The 18,988-nt window shown below is 42.8% G+C and overlaps 3 protein-coding genes across 4 annotated transcripts; 2 read left to right on the forward strand and 1 right to left on the reverse strand.

Moving 5' to 3' along the window:
* Positions 1-1,582: 1,582 nt before the first annotated feature.
* On the forward strand, positions 1,583-6,071 carry LOC139211977 (consortin-like). Its single transcript, XM_070842411.1, has 3 exons — positions 1,583-2,005; positions 2,705-2,735; positions 5,971-6,071. The coding sequence occupies exons 1-3, from the start codon at positions 1,853-1,855 to the stop codon at positions 6,069-6,071; spliced, it is 285 nt and encodes a 94-aa protein (XP_070698512.1). The 5' UTR covers positions 1,583-1,852.
* A 1,246-nt stretch (positions 6,072-7,317) lies between these two features.
* On the forward strand, positions 7,318-16,037 carry c13h14orf180 (chromosome 13 C14orf180 homolog). Of its 2 annotated transcripts, XM_070842365.1 has the most exons (7): positions 7,318-7,654; positions 9,567-9,597; positions 9,717-9,825; positions 12,036-12,199; positions 12,360-12,492; positions 13,055-13,081; positions 13,519-16,037. In XM_070842365.1, the coding sequence occupies exons 1-7, from the start codon at positions 7,512-7,514 to the stop codon at positions 13,722-13,724; spliced, it is 813 nt and encodes a 270-aa protein (XP_070698466.1). In that variant the 5' UTR covers positions 7,318-7,511; the 3' UTR covers positions 13,725-16,037. The 2 variants fall into 2 exon arrangements, with proteins under 2 accessions (XP_070698466.1, XP_070698467.1); XM_070842366.1 differs by lacking the exon at positions 13,055-13,081.
* Positions 16,038-16,102: 65 nt separating this feature from the next.
* On the reverse strand, positions 16,103-17,703 carry LOC139212394 (transmembrane protein 179-like). Its single transcript, XM_070842935.1, is given in 5 exon segments — positions 16,103-16,466; positions 16,548-16,626; positions 16,707-16,844; positions 17,317-17,624; positions 17,626-17,703. Coding segments are annotated over 5 exon segments (777 nt in total). The 3' UTR covers positions 16,103-16,292.
* Positions 17,704-18,988: the final 1,285 nt, after the last annotated feature.

The following is an 18,988-nucleotide window of genomic DNA, read 5'->3' on the forward strand; positions in this document are numbered from 1 at the left end:
AATTGAATGTGTTATAGGAAAATCTTGGAATGGTCACCTTAGTCAGCACCCAGACTAATAGGCTCAGATGATTCAGACACGTTTAAAAGTTGTGTGGTGCATTCACAGATCTCCTAAACACATAAGAACAGTATCTGCTTTCAGCTATTAAGTAAAATATATTGGTCCAACATATGGTTTTTCATTGGGAGGATTGCAGTTCTGCTACGGTGGGTTTCCAGTTGCATGTTGTTGTCAAATGTTGTGAACATGGGGACAAGAACATTCAGTGCCATTTCGTCTCTGCTGATGTGTGTCTGTTCAGCTTGACTGGTCTTTAACGAGGAGATGGAGCCGACTCCTTTTCAATTAGGACTGAACACTGAGAGTCAGCCAGTGGCCCTCCAACTCAATCACAATGGAAGCTTTGCTTACTGGCTCGTTGGATTCTAACTCAACGCTACTGACACCACAGTAAAGTGAGCAGAATCACCTGTCTGTGTTCTCCGGGTGGAGGGGATAAAGCAGCCCTGCATTAGCATAATCAAGTCCCACGGCTGCTTTAGATGCTGTTAGTCCAAAGTGAGCACTGGTCACAGTTCCCTGAGTTTGACCTGCCAGTGCATGTTTAATGCTCTCTGATCCTCCATCCACTGGCATTCACAACCATTAAAATCCCATCTTGCTTAGCTAGGTGCATCGAACACTAATGGAGACTGACTGTGCCAGTTTGCTTTGTGTTACCCCATTCATTTCCTCCAGCTACCACAGTTGTGTCCAAATGGAGCGAGAGTGGGGAGGAGTGTTGCTCTCAAAGTCAAGACCTATTCATGATCCTCTGGATCATCCGTGGATCAAGTGCTGTGACCGTATCTCTTCTTCTCTGTCTCCCCAGGCACAGATTGGCCTTGCGCTAATGTTGATTAGCAGAGTGTGAAGGGAAGCGAGCAAACATCCAGAGAAGGCACTCCTTGTGAACAAATATTTGTTGTCCTTGTTTGGATAGCTCTCTCTCTCTCTGTCTCTCTCTCTCTCACACACCCACATACACACACACATGCTGTTCCTAATGACCATGTGTTTGCATCCACTGTCTGTTTGCTTCAGAGAATTTACAGAAGCTTGGTTTCTCTGTGGTGATGTGAAAGATGCTAACACAGCATTTATTCTAGTTTGCTTGTTGGTGCATAATTCTAATGCACCCCTCATTTATAAATCATAAGTTCATAAGGGTAAGACTTAAAATGATTCAACATAATGCACTGCTCTGTGAATGCACAATAGCAGGGAAAATTTGTTCAAAATACTGGATGAATTCAAAATTTTATCAGCTACTACATTTAGATATACATCGTAGAACATGTGCACACCACCTTTGGTTTTCATCATCAACACCCACAGCAGTGCAATCTCCCATTTCAAGGATTGGAGAGAGACCCAATATACTTAACACATGCTGGCGGAGCTACTGTGCAAGAGCAGAGCAGGGATTGGTCCACAGCTCTGCCACTCAAACAGCAAATACTCTCCTACTTCCTCTGTCCTCCTTTCCTGGTGCAGCCTGGGAGGAGGGAGGGGAATGGATCTTGTCTGTGTGAGTCGCCGGAGCTCCCTCAGCCTGCTCCTTACCACCTGTCCTTGACTTACTGTGCTCAGACGAGACTGAGTGGAAGCTGTGCCGCTCACTCCTGCTCAGGCACCTCTCTGTCTGTGTTTATGTCAGCAGCTGGATTTTTTAAAACATCTTTCCCTCTGTGTGTGGCTGTGTCTTCCTACCTGTGGTGCTTCAGTGGAGTGGACGAAGAGAGGAGCGCTTGTCCTCGGCCGGTGGAGCTCTGATGGGAGGCAGTGCTGACTCTGGCTGGGACTGGGGATGCTGAACGGGGGGAGGGAGGGCCTGTTTGAGCTGGGACAGCAGCTCCAGCAGCAGGGGGAGTACCAGGCCGCCCTCCACTGCTTCCTCAGCTGCCTGTTGGGACTGACCCATGTGCAGAGCTTCACCTCTCTGCCCAACTGCCTACACCAGGTGAGCCAGAGGACTGGGCACACAGAGCCTCAGCACATTTGTGCCCCCCCCTTTCACACATACAAACATGCACATGCATATTCATTACATGCATCCACAAAATCTGCTGTATCATGTATTTGTACAGCTGTATAGACACATTTGCATCACTTCTTCTTTAGAGCATCATAAATCATCACACATCACAGCACACAGGACACATTCAACCTTTATCACTGACACCAATGTCAAATTTAACATCATATTCCATCATGTGTCTCTGTGTTGACAGTGTAAGATCATTGCACTGTTGAAAATACTTAAGTATCCAGTTCATGTCTGTCCCATTGTGTGTGGGTTATGTTTTGCTATTTTTGAGGCCGCAGGCATTATGTTCTTGCACTGTGTAGCCAGGCCAAAGTCTCAGCAGATTACATACAGGGGTGCTCTACAAGGCCCTTCTACAAAGGCAAGACTCAGTTTTATTTCCGTTCAGTACTGCTTGAAGGAATGTCCCTGTCGTCAAAACAGAACCTTTACTCCAGAACTTTGGAACGTGTGGCATGATGTTGACCAGACCGGTGGTGCTGCGAGGAGAGCTGAATTACTCGTTTTGACAGGCCATGACATCATGCACGCACACACAGCCCGGAACGATGTTGGAAATGAATTATTCAATACTTAACCATGTCTCTTGGTTGTTTTTTCTGTGCTTTACAGATCGCAGAACTCTTCATCACTGAAAAGAATTGTATCCTTTACCGATTCAGGGAAAGTCTCGCTCCCCATCTCACGTCTGACGTCTTTTACTTTCACCATCCCTTCAGGACAGCAAGTGTTAGCAAGGAGGCTACCTATAAAACTAGTGTTCTATTTCTGTGATATGATTGGTTAAAGGGTTGTCAGTGATGGAATGGCGTGGCTAATTCCAGCACAATGGATGATGTAGACCCTTTATAGAAAGCAGTGTAAACTGAGGGGAATCAGTGGACGTTCTTTGGGCAAGTTCATAGTCACACATTTGTCCCAGAATACCATACGTATTGTGTGAAGCTCAGGCTGTTTGTCTGTCTCTTAAGAGGATTTGTAGGCTCTTATCTCTGCACAACAGAGCGGAAGAGCACTAATTAGCCTGTATCTGCACTGACTAGCCTGTGCATCGCCACTTCACTGCTTCTATAAACTATAGCAGTATAGGACATAGAGATAATAGAGAGGTGTTACGTTACAGGATATATTACCCACATGGCTCTTCTCCCCGTTACTGAGACACTCCAACACTTAACTTGCCAGCTCAGGTTATCTACCTCAGCAAGCCTCTACCCCCTCGCTGTCCATTTTCCAAAATAGGTCGATTTGCTGAGCTTCACTTCATCAATAGCCATCAGTAGGCCCCTTCTCAGCATGAAAAGGTATCTACTTAAGAGGGTCATCTACCATGACAGGGTTAAATCTTTTGACATACTGCACATTATTACATAGCATCATCAATAGTAATGGAGTTGTGTCATGTCAAACTGTGGCATTTTATGTTTGGTAGAGTTACCATGTTACATTGTTTTACTCTTAGTGTAAGTTTACAGCCATGAACATGTAACTACATCATGCATTGTTTAGTAGGTAAGCGACAGATAGAAGCAATACAAAATAGGGATAAAGTTTTATAAGTATTCTTAGTGTAATCATAAACATATATTTACAATAATATGGCACAGTAAGAATTACATCTAGTGATTATATTTATACTGTCATTGTGTGCAGAGATTGAGAATATGTGGTCATTTTCCATAAAATGTTTCCAAGAGTTGCTTCGGTTTTCTTTTTTAAGTCCTTCTCATGAGCATCATCACAGGAGCAGTGATGCTGTGGTCTTTGCAGTGGTCCTCCGGGGAGGGAGGTGAAAGGGTCAGTGTGCTCAAACTGGGAGAGGGTGTGGGAACTTTGGAGGTTCACAGAAATGGTCACGACAGCAGAATTTATGCTGGCTCCTCTCATGTTGGGTTTTGAAACAAAGCTAAATGTACATATTCAAATTTCCTTGGGTTCATGGACAAATATATACTGTATTTGATGCAGTAGACGGTGATAGTGGCGGTGCCATGGTCGCTTAAGGCTTGATGTATTGTTATCAGAGCTGGCAGTATCCACAAGTGACCTTTGCACAAAGCCAAAAGCTCTTTTGACTGCTGAGTGTTTACTGATACATGTTTCTTTGAAAGAATGCCGACCCAGGCGATGTGACTTTAATCTCACATAAAGGGGGTTATAAGATTAAAACCAGGGCATATGGTGTATTTACATTTTTAGAGCGGATACGCAGTACAGAAAGACTGGTACTAGATGGTCTAGAAGGGAGCTTAAGAACACAAACAAATCACTGTGGTTAGATATAATCACATTTAGTCATATTTGAAATACCAGATTCCTACTGACTAGGGCTGATAGTGTACTTTATGAGGTTATTTCAGGGCACTCTTAGCAGAATTACTAAGAAGGTGCCAGTGTTAATGGAAGTTCTTGTCGGGTTTTGGAGTGCACTCCAGTTACCAGTTCAGGGGAGGGTGTGTTTGTGTTTGTGTGTGTGTGTATAGGTGTAGGTGGGTGGAGTGGAGCGTACACTCCCTGGAGAGGATTGTGTGAGGTTCCTGTTGTGGCATTGTTGTGGTCCAGCCAGGCTAAAAATAGCAGGCAGAAGTGGTGCTCTGACCTTTGATTATGGCTGCTCCCCTAATCCTGCTTCACAGATGGTCCACCTCATACTCACCTTATTCCACTGCTGCCAGGAGACTCCCAGGAGCTGGGACTGGCGTAATGCTGATATAATCATCCTCTAACATATCTCGAGATTTGTTCAAAGCAACAAAACAAGTTTGTGGTATTGTGAGCAATAATAGTATCATCCCAGGGAGATTATTCAGATTTACAAGCAGTAGTTTTTCTAACCATCCATCTTTTCTGCTATCTTCTGGTGCTCTTAAAACAGAAATATTTCTAATTCTTAATCTTGGATCTTTGTGTTTGCTAACTGCCCTTTCCTTTTGTTAAGGACCATATGTAAAATAGGATTTTCTCAGTACTGTCTCAGTTTTCCTGGTGGATCTGTGGCTCGCCTGCTCGCTGACATTATTCACCTGGTGACTAAATGAAGGAAACCAGCTGTTGTGGTTCTCAGTTCCAAGCTTAACTGTTCTTTAAACATGGAAACCTTTTTGTTCTATTGTATCTTTCCACCCTCAATATAAAAGTTTTGGATGTTTACTTTTATGTGAGATATATTATGTATAATTGGCAAGTAGTGTCACCACAATGATGAAAAGTGAAATACCCAGAATGGGATTTATAGCGTTTTACACATGAGAGATCTGGTGTTAAGTAGGACATTTAGACAGACAGGGCTGTGTTTATTTTAAGCTTCCTCCGTCCCATTGGTCTTTAAATTCACCTAACAAGCATCAATGGTGTCATTTTACAGTGGGACGGCCTCTCAGTACGCAGAATGCTTTTGTCAAAGTGAACAGGCTCTATTTTTAGGATGCTTTTTATAGGTGGTCTTTTCATGGAAACAAAACTGGCACTCGGATTAATCAAAAGGCTTCTGTTCCAAACACAAAAGACAAAAATAAAATCAGACATTAAAATAGGAATATGATATAATACAATAATGTGTAACCAGAAACGACTACACTGCGAGATTCAGCATTTGAAACTTGTTTTGCATCACAGTTGCTCCAGTACAGAAACTACAAGTAATACATAATAGCACAAAAACAGTAACACATACACTAGTAGTTAAGTAGTTAAAATCTGTGTTGCAAAATCCAGACCTCAAGATCAACACTTCGCTTTGTATTACCACACATTCTGTTTGCCTGGAGGGGGCATTCTCAAGAGGGCTGGAAAAAAACAAAAAAAACACAGTGTTGAGCTGGGCAACAACTGACTAATCCTGGTGACAACTGAGACGGCTCCTTCACCCATATAAACAGATGGGAAGGCCCTTCAGTTCATCCAGGCCGAGAAAATGTTCTATGAGGTGGCACTGATCGAACTCACGGCTCTTCAGGGGAACACAGGCAAGTATTTTTGAAGTGAGGCTACCGATGAACACTTATGAGGATATATTGTAAGTGCACGCACAGTATTGCATGTACTGAATGAACATCACTCAGCCTATGATGAGTCATTTACTTTGATTTAGAATGTTTTTCGGAGATGGTTGATAATTTCTTAGGAAGCTTCCTGGCAAAACACTTGTCACTTGTTACTAATACTATTTAAAATGCACTTAAACATTCAATTATTTGATTCTACTTAACTAGTGTGCAATAGTCAGTTCACATCAGGTCAACTGAACATGAAGAAATGTTCAAATTTGTTAACAGGCAAGCATATAATTCAGCATATATGAAGAAGTAAGTTTTCAAAACAAAAATATGAATGGAGCAAAGCAGCAGCTACACTGAAGCTGTTCAGTTGTTGGCAGACTGCATTTGTTGTAGGCAGCTCTCCAAAGTGACTTGTGTGTGACCTGCATCCACAAACTAACCACCAGATAATGTATAGTAATGATATATAGCGCAATGTGTCTCTGTAACACCCAAAACAATCTACTCTGTTGACTCATTAAGCCAATATGCACTGATGTGCCATTTCACCCAAGTCCATCTTTGTTTACAATATAGCTGGTGGAGCTTTAAGGCAGCATTCACAGCAAGGCCGCTCATTCATCACCTGCTGCTGCTCCAGACGCCTGCTTCTTCCTCTCTGTCTGCTGCTGAGGCAGCAGCGCAGTGTAGCGTGCTGGGCCCGGCAGAGGAGATCGGGGACAGACATCGTAGAAGACAAATGGCCACACTTTGCTCATTAGGAGCTTTGTGTCGCTGTAGAATACTGAAGCCCCTGATTCAGCACTCACTTGGATTGAATGCTGAACTTCTCCAGGGGCAGAGCTGGCACTGTAATTGCAGTTTACAAGCTTTCTCTCTTTCCCCAGTGTCTTTTTCAAATATACCCATCTCAGTAGTTTCCCACTGACAGCTGACATAATTGTCATTTTGTGGGTTCTGAAATGCATACAAAAGTCCTTACCTGCTTGCAGTTGCTTAGGGCATGAATTACAAGCCAAACTCACTTCCACTTCCACTATTTTATGTGTGCTGTGTGTGAGTCTGGTGTGTACAGTACATACTGTATGTTTATGCTTCGTTACTGTGTGCATGCGTGTGTCTCAGTGTTCCAGTGGGCGTGGTGACTGTGTTGTTTGACTCCCTTATCCTCTCTCTCCTGCCCTTATCTCTGCTCCCGTGTCTCCAGTCCTCAGTTGGCTCCACTCTGCTGTTCAGGCTTAAAGTCCACAGCACTGCCACACAGGCTATAGCCAGATATCCAGGCTGTTGGGGCTTTAGTTTTTCAAACTCTGTGCAGTGGTAGAGAGGTAAAGACAGCAAAGGACAGTGAGGAGAGAGAGATAGATAGACGAGCAAAGGGGAAAGACTGAGTGGTTTGTTGGCGGCCTGACTGTGATTCCATGCCCTGTGTTTGTGTAACAGGGCCTCAGGAAGAGGCTACGCTGGGTTCTGCAGGATGGACAACCCCGGAGGAGCTTTCGGAGCAGGCCTCCCAGGCACAGCACCTAGAACGGCTGGCCCAGCTGTGCATCATGAGCAAACAGTAGGTAAAACTGTGTCCTGCTGTAGCTTCTGTTGTGGTGTAATTAGGTCGGAACTACATGTTCTGTGTGTTTAAGGTAATCATGATGTAGGCTAATCATGAGTGAATCATGATTAATCAAACTCATACTGTATGCATATATAGTTAGATAGATATACACGTGGATATATGCTTCTGTGGCATTTGACCATTCAGCTCTTCATCGAGCTGAAGTGAAAACAGTGCTGATTCAGTTGTAACAAAGCAAACAGTATATTTGCATGTGTTTCGGTTATCAGTTTTATTACGTAAGCATCAGCTTGGAGAAATAAAAGGGTCATTTGTTGATAAAATAAAACCCTCTGCTTAGCTTATAAGATCAGCCTGAAATAATCTTGAGATAAATAATTTACTGCAGGATCACTGAAAGGAATATTTGGCTTGCTGGGGTAAAGTTGTGTGACAGTTTAAGAAAAACACTTAAAGGAATTCACTTTTAACTTTGCTTTTATTAGCAGTTCATAGTTGCGTGTCATGTATAAAAGTCATTGATGCTCTTACTTTTTCATACTGTCTGAAAAATGAGAAATCTTCGGTTACTGACAAAATGTACGCATATACACGTCCACTTGCACGTACACACATCCCCCTTTTGGAGTGGAAATTTTTTGAACTAGATAAACTCCAGCTCCAAGTCTTTTTAGCAAGAGTTGAATTTCCCTGTAGATGTGGAGAAAAGAGACACCGCACTCTACGTGAGTGTTACAGGAGGAACACCTTAACTGGATCTGGTGTCTCCTGTTGCAGGGGTACTTTGTTAGGCCATTGCATGCACCCATTTTCTGTGCCACTGTTGTCATTGTTGGGACTTGGCCATTTAACCTGATTGCCAGAGAGGGTGACAGGGGTGGAAGGTTTGTTTGGCGGAGGGCTGGTCACGCTGCTTCATTAATGCAAGGAGCATACAGTAGTTAAACTTAAATGAGATGGTACTGATTGTGCATGACTGTATCCAGAGGCTTGGGTTTCTGGTTAAGCAGGAATTTGATTCTGATCTTTGATCTTTCCTCGCAGACCTTCACCATAAGCCTAAGTCCAAGTCTTTCTTTATTGTCGTCAGGAAGTTGTAATACTTCTTGAATCTTTCAGCGATGTCGTAGGAAGTCCTTTGGGCTGGCGAAGGGCTTTTCTGTCTTTCACGATCAGATGTCACCTGAAAAGGACCTTCTAAAGCAGTGCAAACTGACACCTGGCCATTACTAATTGAAGGGAAGTGTGGGTTTTGAACAGTGAAGCTGACATCTGTCACACTAAACAGAGCTTGCTCTACATCTATAGGCACACGTGAGGGTGTGAGGGCGATGAATGTCCTTGGCTGACTTTCCAGGGCAGATATGAGCAGAGCAGCTGGTCGATCATCAATGTACCACACATCATGTTCACCTAGCTTAGCACTACGTAGAGGGGTTTTGGAAGGGCACAAGTCAGTAAACCAACCTGTAAGCACCATGTCTTCTGTAACTCACCCTGGAGAATAGAAAGGGGCAGTCAGTGCTGGCAGAAATAGAAGGTTTCCACTTCCTCTATAAGGCACCTGAGCACCTGCAGACCTGCTCTGCGTGTCTAATCACAGCTCACGCATGTTTAGATTTTTCATGCTGCTGTGCTCCAAACACTGAAATAGATCTGCTAACCTGACAAGACAGCATGGGTCACTACATCTGATTAAGGTCAGGCATTGTTGTTGTCTTGGAAAATATTTAAACAGAAGAAGAATGCGCAGAGATAGAGTTCATCTGATAATTCAGCGTCCATTTTTAAGAGACTGCTTTAGTTTTCAACACATGTAAAATGTTTTACTCCAGTGCCACAGAAAAAAGGAGAGGTAGTGTATTTGTTTAATGGTGCCATCTTCCTTTCCTTTTCCTTTCAGACCTCATCTTGCTCTAGAGTACAGCGGTAAGGTATGTCAATTTCATTACTCTCTTTGATTCCTTTCAAGAATTTTGAACAAATGAAACATTTTATGGCACTCCTGTTGTGTTGACATCAAATCGCTTCTATGTGTAAATTTATCTTTCAGGCTACAAAGATCCACCAGAGGGCCTTTGGTAATGACCACCCCATTACAGCCAGAAGCCTGGAGCTTATGGCCACTGTCTATGCTGAAATCGGCAAGACTGAATATTCAGGTAAACACTCACCCGGGAGGAATGGCACAGAAAAACATTGCTGTCATCCCGACTTGATGTTTCAAGAAAATGGCAAATGCATGCAGATTAAAAGACAGTGAAAAACAAATATGGTTGTGTGATTCCAGAAACACCTCTCTCAGCAGTATACAGTTTAACTCAACATTCAGTCCTGAGCATAAAGGTGGAGACCTCGCTGCCTTGTGAGGCATGGCAATACCAGAACAGTGATGCTAATCTCAAGAACAAGTTATATGCTCTCTGCTCTAAGGAGCACTCAGCACAGTGAGGATGTGGTTTAAAGCAATTCAGTCAGCCTTTAAACCATGTCAACCCGCGGAAATGTTAAATTAATAAACACTTGCAGTCATGTTGGACACGAGTGGTTTTATGCAGCACCATAAAGAAAAGTAGCTTTGTGACAGTTTGGGGGCACAGTTTTGTTGCACAGGATGTATGCTTGGCTTGCACTAAGAGGGAGCAACACTCTCTGAACTCTGCATTTTTGTGAAGACTGCTGCGGTGTTAAAAGCAATAGGTAGAAACTAGCCTTGCTGTTGAGTCAGCGTTCAGAGGCAGTGGTGCTGAACATGGCCGGCTGCATAAAGACAGGAGTACGCAGCATATAAAGACAAAGATTTACAACACACTTTTGTTCACCTCAGATGGTCTTAAACATGTTTGGTGAAATGGTAAAAAAAAAAAAGTGCAGGGTCAGAGGGAGGCTGTGGTTGTTGCTGCAGATCAGAGCAGACCTTTTATTTTGTATTGTACACAGAGAAATCCTCTTTGACCTACAGTAACGCGCCTCAACAGAGGCACGTTTAACTGTTTATAGCTCTTGGCCCCTAGATACCCCTCTCTGTAAACTGGGTCACTCACCCTCCCTCCCTCAGCTAGCATAGCTATTACTACGCAGATTGAATTAGACTACATCAGCTGTGGTTGGTGAAATTCAATGGATCTCTCCCCCTTGACTTCCATCCAAATATATCAAGAAAATAAATCATTGTTGAATTGGTATAATTTGTATTATAAGATAGACTTAATGTCCTTCAAGAATTTCAAATGAATTACTTTTTTAGGCATGATAATGGACATGGAGCACTAATTTTCACAATATGCACCAAATTCCACTTGGGCACAGGCAGCAGCTCTGTGAAGCTCAAGGGCAAGCTGAAATGAAATTTTCATTTGTGGGGGTAACAAAAATTTAAAAGATCATCCCCTGGCAAACATTTTGGACCACTCTCTTTTCAGCAAAAAGAAAAAAATACATAACCCTCCCTCAATTTTGACCGCCTCTTCCCCCCTAATAATTTTCATACAGTCTCTAATGAAATATGTTTAAATGTCCCTAAATCTGTGACCTTTGATTTTACTCTCAGTCACTTTTTAAACTAGTGGGTGGAATAGAAACTGAAGAATATTTGACCATCTTTAAAAATTTGGCATTTAATCATTTCATTTTGTATTAATTTTGCTGATATTCACATGTGTATTCAGTAATATGTCGCACATGTATTTCTTAATCATCTAAAGAGTATATAGTTCAGAGGGTTACTACTCCTCTTGGCTATAGCTGGTGCAGCGTCCCTCTGTCTTCTAAAAGTGGAATTAGATCAAATTAGGCAAGGGTTGTTTTTTTCCACTGACGTCAACTCTACTTTCAAGACCTCATTCATCAATTACATAAGAAAGAAAAGAACAAAACATCGATTTCATACAAATTAATAATGATTGGTACATTTTTTTGTTTTTTACACATAAAACCTCCAAATTCCTGCCTGTCTGTCTCCCTCTGCTTCAATCAGTCATTCTCCATAGAAGCTATTGTTGTCAACTGATCAACTGATTAAATCACTGATCAATCACGGAAGTGACGAATTCATCAGCCAGAGTTAATAATGTTCTATATGTTTTATATGGAAGATTTATTAGAGATATGGGACTCTTTTTTATGAGGACCTGGAGTAGAGTAAAGTTTTTAGTACGAACATAAAAAGTGAGTTGTAACTTGATCCTACTAAGCTGCTCCAGTTCTCTACCTGGTGCTGACAGAGTTAACGCTGGTGTCTTTCCTTTTTGTTTGAATGTTTAACTTTGTATGTTTAACTTCACCTCATTATCCATCTTCAGAGCAGACTGCCAGCTCAAGTGCTAAGCAGGACCAGATCACTGCTAATGTTAGGTCATGGTTCTCTTACTAGACTCCCTGGGTCAGTGTGTGTCTGCACTGTCCAAGCGCTTCGCTGCTGCAGAGTCCATCAGGGACACCGTCAACTGTCTTCCTCATTCCCACCGGGAGAAACACTCAGAGGTCCGCCACAGAAAGGACACCCACCACCAACAGGAGGACACAGCAAAATCTAAGGTAGTGCTGACAACACCTGCGGGTACCTTCACTGTGTGTTACTCTGGATGTGAGCAGTTTGTTTGCAAAAGATCTGGGCCTTCCAGCTGTTTGTTTCCAGTTTGTGAAATGTATTTGGAGCTTGTTGTGGGTACACTTATCTAAGCTGTGTATAATGCAGGTAACCAATGGCAAAGTCCCCACCTCCATTCTAAAGAGGCCAAGTCCCCACTACGGGTCAGAGACAGAGCCCAACCACAGACGGAAAGGCGAACGGAGGGTTCGATTCAGGGAGCCAGAGACCACAGTACATGGTGAGGAAACAGTTTGCATCAAATCCAGTCTGCTCAGTCAGAGATGTCAGATGTGTTTGTACAGCCAGACAGAGCATACTGCCCTCTGGTGCTTTAACACCTGGGCCAACCTAGTTCAGTGACTTGACGTCACCCATATTGCGTGCAGCTTGTTCATGTCAGCTTTACACTTACAAAAACTCTCATAAGGGATTGCAAAAATATTTCTTGACATTTTTGCTATCCCAGCTTACAGTGGGGCCCACAACCCACATGTAACAACAGTGTATGCTTTGTGCTGAGCAGTAAAGGGAGAGAACGAAATGCATTAAAACAACCTGAGATTGCATCGTAAACTATTGTCCTTGGGGGGCTTCTGTACTATTTAAGAATAATGTAATGCTGAAATGTGAGCAAGTGATTTACTCTTCATGATTAATTATGCATGCAAATGAGGCACCGTGGAGTCTGTTCCAGAGAGATAGTGGAGTCTATGAGGACACAGCAGCCGGTTGGTAGCTACTGTACATTACAGAGCTTGGCTCTTGTTGACTGACTGGCCTCTTTTCTGTCGGCTTTACAGACATTCCTTACCGTGACTGTTTAGGTGGTAAGTCTGTTTGAAAGTGTTCAGAATCACCATGTGAATGTGCATGAGAATGTGCACTACAACACTTTTTAATTACAAAAAAAAAAGTCTACTGTATGTAAACATGTTGAGGGGGGAGGATTGAGGTTCATTGGTAAATAACATATGCAAACCAAATGCCACTTTTGATTAACTTTGTTGCCTGCCATGCAAAATGGAGCTAAACCTGTCACTGTCTCCCACTTTTTAGCAACACTTGAAACAGAAAGCACAGTTTGCACAGCCTCAACTAAACTGCACATACGTATTCACATGAACTTTCTCCATTAGAAACTTGCCTCTTGAGGTCTTGACTTTATTGGCTCTACATGAAAGAGAGGGACATGTGCATGTGACAATTCAAATGCTCATTTACAAACCAAAATTTTAAGAAACTGGTCTTGGTGTCTCCTTTGTAGCCTATGAGACGACACCGTCCCGCCCCCACCTCGCCCTGTTCACTTGCCTCTTCCTGCTGATGTCATTCCTGGGTGTGGCCATGTACTGCACAGACCGACGGCGCCCACAGCGTGTGTGCGAGGAGCTGGAGGCCGCTTTGGCTGTCTACTTGCTGCATATGAAACAGCTTCTGTGGGGCTGCTGGATATGGCTGACCATGCAGTGACTGAGTCCGACCACAGGTGGAGACATGGAGCCCCCTTTATTTTTTTCAGAGCCCTCTTTTTTCCTATTGATGAAGGAGCCCAGGCCTACAAACACCTCAGCCATTTGGCAAGGCTCTGTCCGCTGTCTGTGGTGTTGAGCCACTCTCACAGTGAAAAAGGGAAGAAATGTGTAATCCCAGAAATATGTAGCCTCCATGTCTGTATGTATATATGTACTAAAGTGGTGGGCATGCCACTCCTTATTTAAGTTGAAATGATTTTGCACATCTGCGATGTTGATGCTCACATATAACGCTCACTTAATCACCACAAGCATCTGATATTTCAGTTTATGTCACAGTCTAATATATGTGAGTGAATGTTTCCATGGAATGCAGATATTTATTTTGTTACAGTACATGGTTTGTGTATATCAGATATTACACAGAACTGAATGGTTACATATGGTTCAATATGCTAAGGACTATCACTATATTCAGCCTTGTAATTGCACATAAATGAATGTAGAGATGTTTGGAAATAGCTTTGATAGGCAGAGTACACATTCGAGAGGAGGAGGACGGAAGCGCAAATGTGTAAACTGTTGGATAAAGCTACGTGAGAGAGAAAACACAGGGCTGCATCACTTCACAGTACCAGGCTGAGTGACTACTAACAGATGAAAAACACCTCTTTCTTTACAGACCGTCTACTCTTCTGTATGGCTGACTGTCTTCAGCTAATTCCTAGCTCCACTGAGGGGGAAAATCTGCAGCACAATGTTATGAATTTTCTCCTTATCTATTGTCAAAGACAATATACTCAAACTGAATGAATGCTAATGCTTTTGACAGTGTTCCTCTTTATAACTGCTTGAATTCCACAAAATATCCTTTACCCTAAATGTTATTTATTCTTCTATACTGTATATCTGCATCTACGCAAATATCCAACTTTCGGTTAAATTTTTTAACTTTTTGTTACCTGTTACATTTCTATTTAAAAACAATAATATTCAGGTTTTAATCGTGATGTCAAATGCTCATTAAGCTTTGGACACATGTATGGATGGGTGTGGGCTCTGCAAACATTTGCGATACATAAAACAAGGATGAACTCCTTCTATCACATTCATTACTACTATTATGAGGCCAAACACAGAAATATGACAGAATCGGATACTGTATGTTGTTGTATGAGTCCCTTTATAAGAGAAAGCAGATAAAATTCAAACAGCCAAACCACCACACAAATGGATTATAGGAATCAAAGGGCACAGTGATGCACATCCCACAGACCTCTCATTATGAGCAATAACACACATCACATAGTTTCCAGTAAAACATTGTCCTTTATATAACAGGTTTCAGGGAACTCAAAAGGAAAGCGTTGGATTTCGGAGGTTTCACATTTGAATGTCAAAGCAATATAAGGCTAATAACGCCTGTATAGAAGAAAGAAATACTCTCGACTCTGTACTGTCAAACTAAATTGTCATTAGCAATAAAACAATATCCAGTGAACCCATGTCCTGTATATGCACATTTACCTTAGACGCTGCATTTCACGGCTGTCCAAACATTTACGGTCACTTTGAAAGAAGTGCCTTTATGGAGGGTTTTCTTAGTTCCTACCGTTTTATGATTTCGGTTGTTTTGAATAAAACTGTCATTGCCTATCAAAGCCAAGCAGATGATTTGCTTTCTTCCCATAATCTCTGACAATAAGTGAGCGTGTGATGTGTAAGAGGGAGAGAGAGAGATGCATGCAGGTACATTTGTGCGTCTATTCACAGTAAAACAGTATATTGGTTTGTAGCCTATAAAGTGTGAAGGAGAAGCCTGAGTTACTACTGTATATGGCACGAAATAGGATTTGTTTTTATCTCACACAGATTGCTAAAAGCATTTTTGGACTGGCTGCCTGATACATGAATGGTCTCAACTACAACTAGTCTTTTATAAAACAACTTTTGTAGCTTGATAAAAGTGTGAATACACTGCAAAAGCACACATCGTTTTGCTTTGATGCAGCATGCAAAGAATTCTCATTTCATCTAGTAGTGCTACCAGAAAGAAGCCTACTTTAAAAACATATTTATTGGTGTATAAAACAAAAAAAACAACCCTTTACATCTAAAAACCACCACCCTATTAATTTGTCATGCATTATGTCCATGCAGAAGTTTTACAAAGACAACATGATCCATCAGCCTATCTGTCCAAGCCATTAATATTGTGTTGCTAAATAGAAAACCGGGTTTACATTTCCACTAAATGGTTTTAATACTGTCAGAGCTGAACTATGGCTGTTTGTGCTGAAGAGGAATGCATACAGTAGATGAATAAACTCAATAAAGCAGGACTCCAATAGAACCACTGGGAGATTTCTTTTTTGGAGAAAATCAATTACCCTTGGAGAACAAAGCTAAAACCTTCCATCTGATTCAACCCATGGTCAATGAGAGCAAAAGCCAATTAATTCTGATTGTCTACATAGGCAAATATTGGTGTTTCTCATGGCAGGCGAGAGGGCTGTACGGTTGAGTGTGAGTGAGTGTGTGTGTGTGTTTGTGTGTCCTCTGGTTTCTAGATCAAGCCGGTCTTGAGGTCAGAGCCGCGGCGTGAGGAGCGGCCGAGCAGCAGGTCCTTCTCATGGATCAGGCTGTCCAGCAGGTCCTCCTGTCTGTAGTTGTGGTAGACCTTCAGGAATGCCATCACTGCGATCCCAAGCCAGGTGAGCCACGCAGCCCACAGGCCAAACTGCAGGACAGACGTTACTGTAAATATAACTGAGACTGAGATGAAACCGTGTGGACAACATTAGAAATTCAACAGCATTACCTGTGCTATAGCAAACTGGTCGTAGAAAGCAGAGTTGTTGAGGCCGAGTTCTAGATCGGTGTCCTGCAGGTCCTCGCAGCTAAAACAAGACATAGGTTAGGACCATTGTATGATAATGATAGTTGTATGAAAAGCTGACTTTGTGTGTTGCTCTCTCACCTGCTGGGCATGGTCCCGCCCTCCGTGATGGCGTCGCACCACATGTTGAAGCCCACACTGACGATGGTGCTAGATAGGAAGACTGTGAACACCACCAGGGAGCTGATCAGCAGGTTGAGGAAGGCGTTGAATATGGAGCTGCGGGCAGGTAGGACAGAAAAGACGAAGAAGGTGAAGGCTGTGCAACCTCTGCTTCATGTTTGAGCACATTCATCCAAAGTGAGGCACAGTCAGGCCTGTTACACAGCATGGTTTAGTTTTCTGTGATGGATGGCGTCTTTCGGTCACACGAAAATACTGTCACAGGTTGGAAATACTGTATCTGAGCCACAGTGGGACTGCACAAGTGTGTTCCCTCCATCTTTATAATGGAGGACGACAGTGACTGATACTCTCTACAGGTTTATTCTATGGCTCTTATCACTATATCATTGTATACAGCCTATATTGCATGCAGCCTCATGATTCTGTCGGAATGGAGCATATACAGGACCGTGGGAGATGGCCAGAAAACAACACATTTACATGGAGCCGTTAAGCCTGAGTGGTGTAACCTGTCCTGCTGAGCTTTCTGCCGGTGTTGAACGAGCACAAGTGCACAGTCACTCACTCGTCGTGTCCTTTGCACAGAAAGAACAGCAGCCTCCACGCCTGCACTGCGGACAGGATGAGGGACGCTATCCCGACAAAAGTGATGAAGCTGCAGGAGGACTCGGGTCCCCACTCCTCCACGATGAAGCGCTGCTTCGACACAGTGATGTTCTCATTTTGCCACATACCCCGCGTGAACAGTAGGCATTTCCCCCCGAAGTCCTCTGTGTTTTCAGACAGAGGCACCACGGCGATGAAACCGAAAACGAATGCTAAAAAATAAAGGATGCATTGGGCGAAAATTAAATTGTCGAGGGCCATTTTTGCTGTCTCCCTCCTCTGCTCTCTGTGTCCTGGAGAAACTGCGGCTGCGCAGAGGCGCCGGCGATGAGCGGAGGCGCAGCATCCGACGACGCGCTCTGCTGCAAGTTAATGAGCGAGGCTGAGGCCTCCTGGGCCCTCCATCTTATCTACACCCAGCCTGTGGAGATGCTCCTCTTCAATGGTGGTCCCGTTTGCATCGGTGTAAGTATCCACCAGTTAAATATGACGCATAACTCCTTACTATGCAGGTCTACCCTTAGATGAGGACAGTTCATGTTCTACCACACTGTCTGACAGAACTGCATGTATGTTCTGTTTCACCTCACACAAATTCTTCCTTGAAGGGATATGATGTTTTCAATTAGTCAACTTTCAAACCTTCCACTCCACGTTTTTATGGCTGCTCTATTTAATCAGTATTACAGATGTTTAGTGCACCCTATATCCATTTCCCCAAACCTCAGTCTAATATATTTCCTATTGTCTCCACTAGAATTTAGAATAAAGTTGTTTTTTTTTTAGATCTTTACAATGTTAGGCTGTACAATATCACTGAAATTTAACATATAAATCCAAATACATTTATAAACAAACAAAAAAAGATGTTCTTTTAGTAGGTGATAGTCGTCAATTATGTTAATTCAATGGGTTCAGTGCCCTTGTACACATACCCACATTGATACACACATAAGGCAGCACAGTGCACTCACAAATTAGAGTAATGGTTTGTTTATACATGGTGACAGTCCTTAAGGAAGGGCAGGTAGCTGTCACAGCCATCTGACATGCTTCACTGAGCCCATCTGGTGAGCTGGCCAAGGTGTCTTTCAACCTTCCTCGGCCACCCATCCTCAGTGCTGCTCACAGTGCCCTCCAGTGGGCTAAGCACCTGCACTGTCAGACCCATGTTTCATGTTTATTATGTGCTCACCTTGATGTAAGACGATCTCCAGCTAATTGTCTATAAGATGTTTTGATTCAAAAAATAGAAAAACTCCATCTTTAGGCAGCAAAAGTGAACAGCTTCTCTGGAGCCTGGAATTGAGTCATTTTCTCTCCAAAAACATGAATCCTGCTGCACTTTCCTGGGAAATATCCCATGTAACACAAAGACAAGTATTTATATGAGGGCTTTCCAGACATCAGACGGTAATTTGTATCTATCGTACAAACTGCAGTATTTCACATCCTCTCCCTCACACATGATTTATGTGTCATTTTGCTGCACCACAGCGCTCTGATTTCTGTGATGTTATCAGCTCTAAGATTAGCTTGAGTTATTGTGTGTGTGTGGTCTTGGCATTAAAGTTTATCTCAGTGACATGTTCAGAGCCAGTTTGCTTCTTAGCATCATTGGGTATTATATT

The sequence above is a fragment of the Pempheris klunzingeri genome, chromosome 13, assembly GCF_042242105.1.
Source record: "Pempheris klunzingeri isolate RE-2024b chromosome 13, fPemKlu1.hap1, whole genome shotgun sequence".
In the NCBI taxonomy this organism is placed as follows: Eukaryota; Metazoa; Chordata; class Actinopteri; order Acropomatiformes; family Pempheridae; genus Pempheris; species Pempheris klunzingeri.

Excerpts from the sequence above, each read along its gene's own strand:
- c13h14orf180 (XM_070842365.1), top strand. The coding sequence starts at position 7,512 with ATGCCCTGTGTTTGTGTAACAGGGCCTCAGGAAGAGGCTACGCTGGGT. Across the intron at positions 9,826-12,035 it reads CGGCAAGACTGAATATTCAG|ACTCCCTGGGTCAGTGTGTG; the intron begins GTAAACACTCAC and ends TTCTCTTACTAG. Across the intron at positions 12,493-13,054 it reads GCCAGAGACCACAGTACATG|ACATTCCTTACCGTGACTGT; the intron begins GTGAGGAAACAG and ends TCGGCTTTACAG.
- LOC139211977 (XM_070842411.1), top strand. The coding sequence starts at position 1,853 with ATGCTGAACGGGGGGAGGGAGGGCCTGTTTGAGCTGGGACAGCAGCTC. Across the intron at positions 2,006-2,704 it reads TGCCCAACTGCCTACACCAG|ATCGCAGAACTCTTCATCAC; the intron begins GTGAGCCAGAGG and ends TGTGCTTTACAG. Across the intron at positions 2,736-5,970 it reads CTTCATCACTGAAAAGAATT|ATGGGAAGGCCCTTCAGTTC; the intron begins GTATCCTTTACC and ends CCATATAAACAG.